At 46.3% G+C, this 13313-nt stretch overlaps 1 protein-coding gene across 2 annotated transcripts in view; it reads left to right on the top strand.

Annotated features, from left to right (window-relative positions):
* The window catches only part of UBE2L3 (ubiquitin conjugating enzyme E2 L3), a 56745-nt gene that overhangs the window by 7473 nt on the left and 35959 nt on the right, over positions 1-13313 (top strand). Inside the window, exon 2 of one of the 2 annotated variants that reach the window (XM_058692875.1) lies at positions 8017-8112. The exons of the other annotated variant lie outside the window; for it this stretch is intronic. Within the exon in view, the coding sequence (XP_058548858.1) occupies positions 8017-8112 (96 nt within the window). The remainder of the gene's footprint in view (positions 1-8016; positions 8113-13313) is intronic. 2 annotated transcript variants of the gene reach the window in all.

The raw sequence follows: 13313 nt of genomic DNA, 5'->3' as shown, positions 1-13313 counted from the left end.
GGGTAGAGAGGAGGGGAATTCATTTCAGGTCAGGTGGTGGGTTTTTTGTTCAGTTTGTAATAATTCCAGGTCTGTATTGATTATAGTTTTCTTTACTTCATGATCTTATCAGATTTTGTTTCTGCTTTTTTGCCAACATAGTTCAGCAGCAGAGGAAAATGCTGTTTTCACAGTCCCTAGCCCAGCAGGCACGTTTGCAAGCAAGTCAGTAACGTCAAATCTAGTGCTCATGGTGTGTTCTGTCTTTCTGAGCGAGGATGGTGCCTGATTCTATCACAGGATCAGGGAGTGGGTACGACTCAAAAGTTGAACAGCCTCTGAGTGCTTTCTGACATGGTTTGTAAAATATCTCCTTCACACCAATGTACATCTTGTTAAGAAAGCTCAGCTCAGGAAAGCTAACCTTACAGAAGGAGATCTGCCATGTGTTTTACACACGTGGTTCCCATAACAGTCACTTGTGCTGGGATGCTGGACTCAAGAATGCCATGTACAACCATGTTCATATGGAGACAGAAACATATTCCAGGAGCCAGGCTGACATCCAGAAGCTGACTGTGTGGAGCTGGCATCAGAGTCCACTCAGCTGGGCCTGGGCCATGCTTGCCCAGAGGTGTGTGGGCAGTGTATGCCTATAAGCTTGTACTGAGTGTTCTCTTCAGCCATACCCTCTTAGAATGACCTCTTGACAAGTGGCCCACCATCCTGGATCAGTGTGCTGTGGTCAAGTTCAGATCTTAACTTCTATCACGGACTCATTTGTGCCATCACCTTGAGCCTCAGTGTCCTGATTTCTGCAGTAGGATGATAAAACTACTTCATAGAGTTGTGATAGTAGTTAAATATGTTAGTTGTGAAAATAACTAAGTGTAAGATGGTATACTGCCGACCCATGGAAGGGATGATGTGTTTCTGTGGGTCCTGCCTCCTTTGCTAACTATTAATTGAAATAAGAGAATCATATTTGCAGGGCTCTGAAACCTTATGTTTAGATATACAGTATTTTGATATAATTTTTTCTTAACTGTTCATTTTTGAGAGACAGAGGATGTGAGCAGGGGAGGGGCAGGGAGAGAGGGAGACACAGAATCCAAAGCAGGCTCCAGGCTCTGAGCTGTCAGCACAGAGCCTGATGCCAGGCTCAAACCCATGAGCCGCAAGATCATGACCTGAGTGGAAGTTGGACACTCAACCAACTTAGCCACCCAGGCACTCCTACAGTATTTTGAATTAAAGTCATGATTTAGTGTCCTTGCCACTGATTGCTTTGTGTGAGCTTGGAAAGCACATATCTGTCAAAATTAGTTACTTGGCTACCGTCACACAAAAAAGCAGGAAGAGGCTTTTTCAAATAACTAATGTCCTCCCAGTTGTGTAGCTGGTATTTGAGAGCTATACTGTACTTAGATTAAAAAAAAAAAAAGCTTATTTATTTATTTTGAGAGACAATGTGTGTGTGTGAGCAGGGGAAGGGGTAGAGAAAGAGAGAGGGAGGGAGAGAATCCCAAGCAGGCTCCACGCTTAGCACGGAACCTGACTTGGGGCTTGATCTCACGATCAAGCTGATATCAAGAGTTGGGCGCTTGACCAACTGAGCCACCTAGGCATCCCTGTACTTAGATTTAAGGCAGGTTTGTGTAACTTCCCCTTAGACATGCAGCTCCATCTGCCAGGTTTTACTTTGTCTGGACAAGACAAGCCTAGAAATGTTCCTTGCACGGCATAAACACTTGACCAGCTGTGAAGGGCTAGGGCAAATGCTATATATGTTCATGCTTTTGTCATTATAAATTTTGGGAAGCTAAGCTCTGCCAGTATCTTGTTGAAGAAATAGGAGCCCCTGCATTGCCTGTTTCTAGTGGAACCCCTCGCCACCCTCACCTATTGCTTTGTGTGGCTGAGAGAGATTCTAGGTTTGCTTCTGGTCCTGGCCCTGGCCCTACCCTATAAAGGGCCTGTGATTTGGGCTTCTCTGAACTTCAGCTTTACCATCTGTAAGAAGCTAATATGCCTGACTTGCCCATCTCTGAGTGTGAGCTTCCAGTCTTATTCTGTGTGCTGTCTGTTGTAAACACTGCAGAATGTTCTTGTGACCAACCACCTCTCACGCTTCTCTCTCAGAGTCTTGCTCCTGCTTTTCACATGGCTGCTTTTGGTGTATGCCTCCTACACCAAAGGTGCGCACTTTCCCTAGCATCTTCATTTCTGGAGGTTGTCCCCAGAAATAATGCTCTTTCCTAGAAGATGACCTCTTCCCTGGCATCTCTCCATTTGTTTATTTTTGGGATTTTGTAAGTGGTGACACTAAGCTATTGCCCGCCTAAGGGGAGTGTGGTGGTGATGTGTTTTTAGCAATTCCTCTGCCTTATGTTTTTCTTTTTTTTTTTAATTTATTTTTTATGTTTATTTTTGAGAGAGAGAGAAAGAGCATGAGTGGGAAGGGGCAAAGAGAGGGGGAGACACAGAATCGGAAGCAGGCCCCAGGCTCTGAACTGTCAGCACAGAGTCCGACGTGGGGCTCCAACCCATGAACTGTGAGATCATGATCCAAGCCAAAGTTGGACACTTAACCAACTGAGCCACCCAGGTGCCCAGCATTCACTTTTTAAAAAAAAAGTTCAGAAAGATTTCTGGGTTTCTATTACCACAAACTTGTTGCAGCTGGAAGGATTCCTTACATTGCTTCTGTGTGCCTGGCTTAGTGGGAGGTGTTAGCTCTTTTAGGAGCTTATTTCTAGTCATGGAAATGACACTGAATTAATCAGGGCTTCAGGATCTTCCTTTCTAAAAGACAGGATTGGATGGGCATTGTAGTTCTTAAGCAGGAGTGCAGCTCACAGTCACTGGGGGATCCCCTGGCATAGGTGCCCAGCCTTACTCAGGAGACTGTTTCTGCAAGTCTAGAATGAGGCCTCAGCACAAGTTAGGTTTTCTCCCTCCACACTCCCTCTCTGCCCCATCTCTCTGCATGTGGTTGTTGAACAATTCCCCCTGGGCCTTTGGGTACACTCTCTTAATTGAGAGTCCCCTAATGTTAGTTAAGACTCCAGCCAAACTTGGCTCCCAGCTGCTTCCCAGACACATGGGGTGATTGCATACGTTTCTTGTTTTCTTATTATTTTTCTTAAAGTTTTTATTTATTTTGTGAGAGACAGAGTGCAAGTGGGGGAGGGGCAGAGAGAGAGAGAGAGAGAGAGTGTCAGACTCTCAGGCTCCATGCTGCCAGCACAGAGCCCAACGTGGGGCTTGAACTCGTGAAACTGTGAGATCATGACCTGAGCCGAAATCAAGAGTGGGGGGGGCGCCTGGATGGCTCAGTCGGTTGAGTGTCTGACTTCGGCTCAGGTCATGATCTCACACACTCTGTGAGTTCGAGCCCCACATCGGGCTCTGTGCTGACGGCTCGGAGACTGGAGCCTGCTTCAGATTCTGTGTCTCCCTCTCTCTCTGCCCCTAACCCACTCACATTCTGACTCTGTCTCTCTCAAAAATAAACATTTAAAAAAAAAAAGAAGAAGAAATCAAGAGTGGGATACTTAATCTACTGAGCCACCCAGGCTCCCCCATCTGTCTGCTGAATGGATTTCTTAAAGAGGACCATGGCCACAGCTAGTTGAGAATCGCTGGCTCCTGAAGGGTTCTCCGTCAGTGCTGCATGAGGGTTGTCCTGGGAGATTTTGAATGGTTGCTTTTCCAGGCACCAGCATAGATCTCCAGAGAAGGTGGGGGGGGGGGGGGCGGTGGCGGAGACTGTTAACTACTTTGCCTGAACTTGGATGCATACACTGGAGTTATGTGACCGAGAGCTCACTGTATATAGCTGATTCCTGCTGTCCTCTCAGGAATAAGCCGAGGCTTCTGTGCAGGGCCAGGGCTGTCTCCTGTTAGTGCCTGCAGAATTGTTAGACAGCAGTCTGTTTCTGGACTGTGCCACACTCCTGCCTGGCATGGGCATCAAGCTCTCTGGGCTATAGTCTGGGCAGTGGGCTTTTCTCTTTTTGAAGAGCTGGGCAGCATACCCAGGCTCTTTCAAGTTCCTCAATACACTGAGATCCACCTCTGGGCTCAGAAATGGACCTCATTTTGAGAAGCATTGCTGTCTTTCTCCCTCATCACTTGCTCTGGGTGGGAAGCCTGCTCTTTCCTACTGGGAGAAGGAATGAGCTCACTGGCTGGTTCTGCTTTCCCTAGCACTCTTCTCTTGGTTTGTCAGTACTGGCGCCATCAGCCTGGAGCAGCTGACCCAGGACAGCTTCTTGCTCCTAGCAGAACTGAAACAAACTTTTGTGGCCTTATTTTGTGAGCTCCTGTCGTTTTTGGCTTTGGTCTTCCTGACTCTGTTCTAGAGCCAGGCCACTCACAGTTTTCCTTTGTCAGGTCCCTTTTTTCGCATCATTTGTAATAATATCCTTTTGATTTGAACTTAAAATTTTTTTTTAAGTTTATTTATTTAGAGAGAGCATGAGCACATGGAGGAGGGGCAGAGAGAGAGGGAGAGAGAGAGAATCCCAAGCAGGCTCCGCACTGTCAGCATGGATCCTTACTCAGGGCTCAAACTCACAGACTTCAAGATCATGACCTAAGTCGAAATCAACAGTTGGATACTTAGCTGACCAAGCCACCCAGGCACCCCTTGAATTTGAACTTTGCATTTACATTGGTTTCTTTAAATTCCTTCCCCAGTTCTTCCATCTGAGGATTATTCTCAGTTATAGGGGTGCACTTTTGCTTGAGGGTTTGTTAAGCCTCTTGAGTCATCTTGCCTTTTCCAATCTCAGACCTTCAGATGAACCTGTCTTTTCTCTGAATGACTAGAATCCATCCTCTTCAAGTTGTTCCCCTTGGTGGGGTGTGATTGGCATTTTGGGCCAAGCAGTTCTTATCTGGAGGACCTGCTTGTGCAATGCAGGACTTTTACCATCCTGGCTACCAATGGTGTCAGTGGTTCTCAGCAGCTGGGGCTCTAGAGGATATTGGGAAACCAGGGTGGGGTGGTGTCACAATGCTTGGCATGTAATGGGCTGGGCTCAGGATGGTCAAGTGCAGAGTCCTATCTGGATGCCTATGCCACCCTGTTGAGAAACGCTGCCTAGCATTCCCTGGAGATTACAGGGCTTGCTTGCTTGCTTGCTTGCTTGTTTGTTTGTCTTGGTTTCTCTCACTTCTGCCTTACAATCACTTCTTCTTGTTGGTTAGAATTATGCAAAGGAGTTTGTCTCTTCTGCTCTTTGGTGAGCTTAACTTGATAGCAAGTTGAGAGTTTATCTGATAACTAGTAATCGATAAACTGAGCTTTGGATTTCTTGAACCTCCCAGTTCAGCTGACATTAGTGTTGCCCATTCTTCTCTAGTAGGGGGTGAGAGGGATGGCATCTTCCCCCAGTTTTTGAAAAAAAATTTTTTTAATGTTTATTTTTGAGAGATTGAGACAGAGCATGAGCAGGGAAGGGACAGAGAGAGAGGGAGACACAGAATTCGAAGCAGGCTCCAGGCTCCGAGCTGTCAACACAGCCTGACACGGGGCTCGAACTCACGAACCACGAGATCATGACCCGAGCCGAAGTCAGACACTCAATGGACCGAGCCACCCAGGCGCCCCTCCCACAGTTTTTGTTTTATCTTTGTTCATGTATCTCTTGATATCAGAGCACCAGTAGGTGCCCTCTCTGCACCCCCGCCTGCAGTTGAGTCTCATCTTGCTTCATTTTTGTAATTCTTTTGAAATTTACCTTCTTGTGTTTATTACTGATACTTCCTATTGTTATTAGTATGTGAATTTCTGAAGCCATAGAGTAAATTTACAGATTATTTTAAAATTAATTTTCTTCCATGAAAATTGAATATAATCTCATTTGTTGTCTAGTTTCAATGTTCTATCTGAAATTGTTTTCCTACCTGTATGTGGTTTAAAACATTTCTGATAGCTTGGTTAAGATTCAGCTCTTAAGTGACATATGATATGTTCTGTCTCTAACCAGGAATCTTACTCTGATATCTTATACCAGGGATCAGAAAATCAAAATACATGGAGAGCATTTCCCATCCCAGAGCCTTTTCTTCCCCAAGCCCCAGCTTCCGGATGTCCCTTCACTACCCTGATAATTAAGCAAGTGAGCATGACCATGAGCTCCTGAGGCTTTTAGATCCGTGCCCTCAAGCTTACCCTCATGGAGCTTATATGCTCTTTGGGGAGTGGGGCAGAGTGTTAGAGTGAGATTTATTTATTCCCCATCCTGAAGGTTTCATTGTCCCCAGGGGAGCATTTCTGATGAGTCTTGGGCATTAGAAGGAAGACCAGATGGCAGTTGGCAAGTGAGTGGTCTCTCAGGTTCCATGCTTTCCTCCCTGCAGGCTCGGGAAGAGGAGCCAGTCCACACCTTCCCCATTGCAGTGGCCACAACCATTGCAACCAGCTTCCTGATGGAAGCTGAGCATTGCTTAGAAGTGGAGCTCATCTCCCAGTGATGGTGGTTCTTTCCTGTCACTGTGTGGCTTGTTAAAAATCCCTATTTCAGACTCTACCCCACAGTTTCTGGACCAGAATTTCCAGGGCTGGGGCCTAAGCCCCAGTGGTGGGCTGGGCAGCTAGGGTTGACAAGCAGCAGCATCCTGTAGGAAGAAACGTGGTCGGGTGTGTCACCTGCCATGAAGCACTAGCACATCCCAACTGCCTGTTCTGTGTCTTCATTTGACACACTGTCCTTCTCTGCCTACTCCATACCACACATCCTCCAACTTAGAACCTGTAACACTGGCTCACTTCCTACTTTCTTTGGAATTCTTTGCTCATGGGGCCTTTTAAACTGTTGCCTATGTGATGGGAATGTAAGGTGCAGAGGATCTTTTGGGCTTATTCAGAGCCTCTGGTGCCATCGTGAGCCATAGCATCACACACAGAGGGGCTTCTAAGTTCCAAAAGGGTGCGTGGGCTGGACCAACAAGGAGGAAGCCAGGGCCAGTGAGGAAGCTGTTCTGCCTGCTCAGCAGGAGAGGCAGAACTCAGCTAGGTGGTGCTCTGAGGATGCCAAAAAGAGTGTACCCAAGAGATGTTGAGGAGACTTTTGTACCAAGGACAAGAGACCAGGTTGAGACATTGGAGGGATTGTGTCACTCCAGGTGTCTGGGAATGGAGGAATATTGGGAATGTGGGCAGGCTAGTGCACAGTGGGTGGCTTGGGTCAAAATGCCTCTTGATGTTGACTTGAGTTGTTGGAGAAGCAGCGGTGCACAGTTGAGAAACAAGTAACAAGACAATTGTAGACTAAAGACTTCTCGGGCAGGGCCCTGAAGTAGTCATGGTGATTGTGCTTTCTGGACCAAATGGCATTTGTGGCATGAACTGTTTAATAATAATCCCTCATTTGCAAATTCTGTTGCATAGTCATTGCCCCTTTGTTGTGTTTGATTCTGGGTCTGTGTTGAAGCCGAGGAAGTGAAGGCTCAGTGAAAGGCACATGTCCCCCTCTCCACCCCAGAGTGGATAGTTGTTCTCTTCCCTGTGTGTCCGTGCTGAGGCAGAGTTCTGAAATCACACCTACAGCACTGGGTTGAAAACCTGGTAGGTATGTGTTTGGCTCTAGTCCCCAGTTTTGTTTATCTTTATATCCTCAGCACCTGACTCATAGCTTAATAAATCTTGGTTGAAAGAAGTCAGGTCTGTAACTCCTTTCTTGCGCCCCTGCCACGTGGCTGCCCTGTCTAGGGGTCCGAGGGTGTTTAAACAAAGGTCTGGTGACCAGCCCAAAGAGGAGGCAGTGTGTCTGCAGAAGACAGTTATTTGTCCCACCGAGTTCCATGGGGTCATCAAGGTGGGGGTTTGTCTTGGTCTGGGGCAAGGGTTGAGGGGACCACTGTGGCTCTGGGCCTCTTAACCAGACTGGGCGCGGTCTAGTCCACACTTTAAAATTTTGTCATTGGTGGTGTTGACACTTGGTTTAATTTGAGGGAGTCAGGAGGGATCTTAATGTGTGGTGCTTTCCCCTGTTTGACACCCCTTTATGCTTTGTTAATCAACAGGAGCTTGAAGAAATCCGCAAATGTGGAATGAAAAACTTCCGTAACATCCAGGTTGATGAAGCTAATTTATTGACTTGGCAAGGGCTTATTGTTCCTGTGAGTATTGAACACTTCCACTTCTTATCAGATTATTCTTCAAGGTGATGTGTGTGCTGGGCTTACCTCTCTGCTCCCAAGTAGGCTCTTAGGTGAAGCAGCCAACAGGCACAGAGGCGGGCTGTCACTCTAGGGTATAATAAGGCAGGGACTCTAACTTCGGGTTCCTAAGTAGAATCCTGTCTTTGCCCTGGTTTTGTTAACATTCTGGGGGGCCCGAGCTTTCCACTTCTTTGGTTATCGGCCCAGGAAAGGAGTGTGTGTTTGTGCTCCTGTCTTCCCTGGCTTCTCTGTGTCTGGTCCCATTTGTCCAGACAGTGCTGCCTTCTCTGACCTCTCTTAGGAGATGGCGGACATTCCCATCTAGATCTTTTCTTTGCTTCCCCACCTGGTTTTGCATCTGGATGTCTAACCCTCTGGACCCTTGCGTTCCGGGCTTTATTCCTGGTCCCCTCCAATATGTGCCTGCCATTGGTCTCAAATCCCTTTGTCTAACAAGCCCACCTGGTCCCCTCACCCAGTGTCTTGTCTGGGGCTTCTGCTTCCACTGTCTGAACCCCACAGCTCATGCTCCCCCTGCCTCACGGACTTCTGCCTTCAGATAGGCTCAGGCTTGCTCCTGGCAAGGGCCTTCCTGTGGCCTTACTGTCCTCTCGATTTAGTGTCTGCTCTTTTTTCATCTTTTCATCTCCTCACCCCCCGAGTCTCCTCCTGTACTAACTCCAATTTGTAGTTCCAGTTTCTCCCACCCTCCTGGAACCACCTCACACTGAGCACATGGGCTCCCCTTTGTCCTCATGCCTCGGGCTCTGCAGCCCTGGAGCCCACTTGCCTCCCCAGCCTTTGGAGCCCATGCGGTGTCCCAGCCCCTGGTTCTGTGACCTTGTGCCACTCACACCTGTCTTCCTGCTGCTTCCTCTGAGCTCTTAGACAGGGACCTTGTTTAGTCTCTTGCCCATCTCTCATGCTGTTTCTTGGGGTCCCTGCATCTTCCAGCATCATAGCTTACTAGATTATTACTGTACATGAAGGAGTCCTGTCCTTGCCTCTATTCCTGCCCTCTCTCCAGAGCCACACCATCTGTCAGTGACGTAGCCTGCTTGGACACCGTGTGCCTTCTAATCTCCCTGGCTCCCAACCGGGACTTCTGCATGAATGCCCCCTTCCTTCCTGTTCTTCTACCTCCACTGCTTCCTCTTTTCATCCCCACTTTCCCTGTGAGTCTCAGGCCCTTCTCCTGTGCCTGTCCCTGCCCTACCCTATTGTACAGACTCTTTCCTTGTGGGCAAAGTGGCTACTTTGCCAAAGCAGAACATGGAACATGCTTACTATAGATACTTTCTTCTTAATGCTGGTTACAGATCATGCCTTTTTAGAAGAGACACAGCAGTAGATATTGGATTCCTGCTTTATTTTCATAATCATTTGGATAAGTAAGGAAAGATATGCTTTTGTAGCATTTCAGTACACACTCAAAAATTTTAAACCTGGGAGTATCCAGTCTGGCTATGAGGATGAGTCCTTTAGATTTCTCCAGGCTTGGCGATGGTGGGGCTCAGGGCACAGTATATAGATTGTGGAGGAGCCTCTGGCTGGGAAGGTTCAGCCGGTGACCTCTGGCCTTGTCTGCTGTAGAGAACTGTTAGGTGCTAAGTGGAAGGATGGCCAGGACCATATGACCTGTCTCTGGTGTCATGTTGGTGGAGCCTGTGGAACAAGCTGTGGTCTCATAAGTCCCAAGGTGGAGACTGGCTGGTGGAATGTAGCGTGCTTGAGTCCAGGTTCTGGGGAGTGTCTAGGCCAAAGCCTTGCCTTTCATTTAGGGGAAGCTAGTGCCAGAGACAGTAGGCCATAGCTACTCTCTCCCCATTCCATTGCCTCTTCCCACCCCTCTCTTGTGTCCTTCAATTACTGCCCAGGGCTCCTGGCTTGGTGTGGGGAGCATTTCAAGGAAGCAGTTACGGTGCTCTTGGCAACTAACCCCTCCATGGCCCCCAGTCATACCCCACACCTGGGCCTCAGGTGTTCCTGCACCACAGGGGCTGGGGAGTCTTCTACCTAGACTCACCTGGGGTCCACCCAACTGGGGTGAAAGCAGAGCCAGGCTGATAAAGACATAGTAGTCCAGAAGCATGCTTTGAGCACAGGGTGCTGGTCCTACTTAGTAAATAGGCCCTAGCTATAGCTCAGAGCAAGTACAGACTTGGACCCCCCAGAGAGGGAAAGTGAACCGGGTGTGGTGCTACCTCGGGACACTTCATTGTTACCATGGCACTTCAGGCTTATTCCCCTTAAGTGCTTAGTTTTATATAGTTGTTTTTTTTTTTTTTCATTTGAAATTCAGAGGTAATGTCTAAGGAAGAAAAAAAATCCCATAAGCCTAACATAAAGAAATTCAGTAAGTTTTTGGGCACCTGCCCTTTAGAAACTGGAGGTATGGTGATGAGCCTTCTTGAATTTCTGACTCAATGAACATGTTCACTCTTAACCATTTGCAACTCCTCCCAACCTTTTTACATGCACTTTAAAAAAATTTTTTTTTTTTTTAATATTTATTTTTGAGACAGAGAGAGACAGAGCATGAGCGGGGAAGGGGCAGAGAGAGAGGGAGACACAGAATCCGAAGCAGGCTCCAGGCTTCAAGCTGTCAGCACAGAGCCCGATGCGGGGCTTGAACCCACGAACAGTGAGATCATGACCTGAGCCGAAGTCAGACGCTTAACCGACTGAGCCACCCAGGCGCCCCGGCATGCAATTTTTAATGAACCATTTGGTAATTTCATAATTATTACATACTTTCATCATTTAGTCATTGCCTTGAAACTCTGTGAACATAATTTTTGATAACTGTACAAATCCCATAATATATTTATTCAATCATTCCTTTGATTTTGGCCATTTGGATTGTTGTTTTTCCAGTTTTAAAATAATTTATCCTTGAAAGGGGTGCCTGGCTGGCTCAGTTGGTGGAGCGTGTAACTCTTTTCTCAGGGTTGTGAGATTGAGCCCCACATTGGGTGTATAGTTTTAAAAAGTTAATGGATTTAAAAAAAATGTTTTTTAAGTGAAATAATTTGCCCAAGAACATCTTTATGTGAAAGTCTTAGTGTGCATCTTTGTTTATTTTATTTTTTATTTTTATTAATTAAAAAATTGTGTTTAGTGTTTATTTTTGAGAGAGAGAGAGAGAAGGAGCAGGGGAGGAGCAGAGAGAGAGGGAGACATAGAATCTGAAGCAGGCTCCAGGCTATGAGCTGTCCGCACAGAGCCGGACGAGGGGCTTGAAGTCATGAACCGTAAGATCATGACCTGAGCTGAAGTTGCACGCTTAACCAGCTAAGCCACCCAGGTGCCCCTGTTTATTTTAGATTTGATTTTAAAATACAGCCTGACCAGAAGGAAGATTATATTATATATATCTATAAGCCTGTGTATCATCAAGTTATCTCCTGGAAAGGTTGTGCCAATTTATATGCTCATGGCCACTGTCTGCAAAGTGCCTGCACATGTCCTTTGTATGTCATGAAGGTTGCTGGGTGTTATTAAAGGGGTTCTGAATGGCAGTACTTCAGCACCAGCCTGTGGGGTCCGATTGCCCCAGGTGAGAACCCCAGCCCTGCCCTAACTGGTTTGGGGATCTTTGGCAAGTTAGTTAATCAGTTTGTCACTATATCCTTACATCTAAAAGGAGTACTTCATCTCACTGATTGTTGTAAAAGTTTAGTAAGTGCTTGTGTGTGAAGTGCTTAGTCTCTTCTATATTATTAAAGCCTTTGTGGGGCTGCCTGCAAAACTGTTTGGCAGTTATGTAGTAAAGAGCCTGTGAAACAAGCATACAGAAAGAAATCATTGTTGCCAATTGGATAGGTGCAAAAATACTCAATTGGATTTGTGTCTTGGTCCCATTCAGACTGTTACATAACCAGGAGCTGGTTAGTTTAGAACAACAGACAACAGAATTAAATATCTGAAAAAATTTATTTTTCTGTATCTAGTTTATAACAACAGAAATTTATTTCTCATAGTTCTGAAGTCTGGGAGTTGGAGATCAGAGTGCCTGCCAGTCTGGTGAGAGCCTTGTTCCTGGTCACAGACTTCCCTTGCATCTTCACATGGCAGAAGGAGCAAGCTAGCTTTCTGGAGCCTCTCATAAGGCACTAATCCCATTCATGAGGGCTCTTCCCTAATGATCTAATAATTTCCTAAAGGCCCCACCTCCTAAGACCATCACCTTAGGCATTAGGTTTTCAATATATGAATTTTGGGCCGGCGCCTGGGTGGCTCAGTCGGTTAAGCATCCGTTTTGGCTCAGGTCATGATCTCACGGTTCGTGAGTTTGGCCCTGCATCCAGTTCTGTGCTGACAGCTCAGAGCCTGGAGCCTACTTTGATTCTGTCTCCCTCTCTCTCTGCCCCTCCCTTGCTTGCTCTGACTCTCTCTCAAAAACAAACAAACATTAAAAAAATTTAAAAATATTATACATATGAATTTTGGGGCTACACAAACATTCAGACCATAGTAACATGCATTTTTTTTTAAATTTTTTTTTTTTTTAACGTTTATTTATTTTTGAGACAGAGAGAGACAGAGCATGAACGGGGGAGGGCCAGAGAGAGGGAGACACAGAATCTGAAACAGGCTCCAGGCTCTGAGCTGTCAGCACAGAGCCCGACGCAGGGCTTGAACTCACGGACTGCGAGATCATGACCCGAGCCGAAGTCGGCTGCTCAGCCGACTGAGCCACCCAGGCGCCCCAATGCATTTTTAATTTTGTTATTGTAGTTGAAGGTTTTTCTTATTTATATTTCTGTAATCTGTTATCTTTTGGAGTTTTAGTGTGCTTCTTTGAATTGTATGAATTCTGTATATCAGTCCTTTGTTTCTGGGAAAAATACTGGGTTTTTTTGTTCATTCAAGAATTCTTGAAAGTTTCTTTTAAATTAAAAAAAATTTGCTTCATTTTTTTAAATTGTAAAATATACAACATAAAATTTATCTTTTTGTTGGTGGGGGGAGGGGCAGAGAGAGAGGGAGAGAGAATCTCTAGCAGACTCCTCACTGTCAGTGCCTTAATCTCGGCGCCTGATGTGGGGCTCTGTCCCACAAACCATGAGATCATGACTTGAGTGGAGATCAAGAGTTGGACGCTTAAGTGACTGAGTCACCCAGGTGCCCCTCCATTGTGGTTTTGATTTGCTTTT

Source organism: Neofelis nebulosa, chromosome 11 (assembly GCF_028018385.1).
Source record: "Neofelis nebulosa isolate mNeoNeb1 chromosome 11, mNeoNeb1.pri, whole genome shotgun sequence".
Classification (NCBI taxonomy): domain Eukaryota; kingdom Metazoa; phylum Chordata; class Mammalia; order Carnivora; family Felidae; genus Neofelis; species Neofelis nebulosa.
The sequence above is the reverse complement of the archived record's forward strand: the minus strand, read 5'-3'. Positions and strand labels throughout refer to the sequence as shown.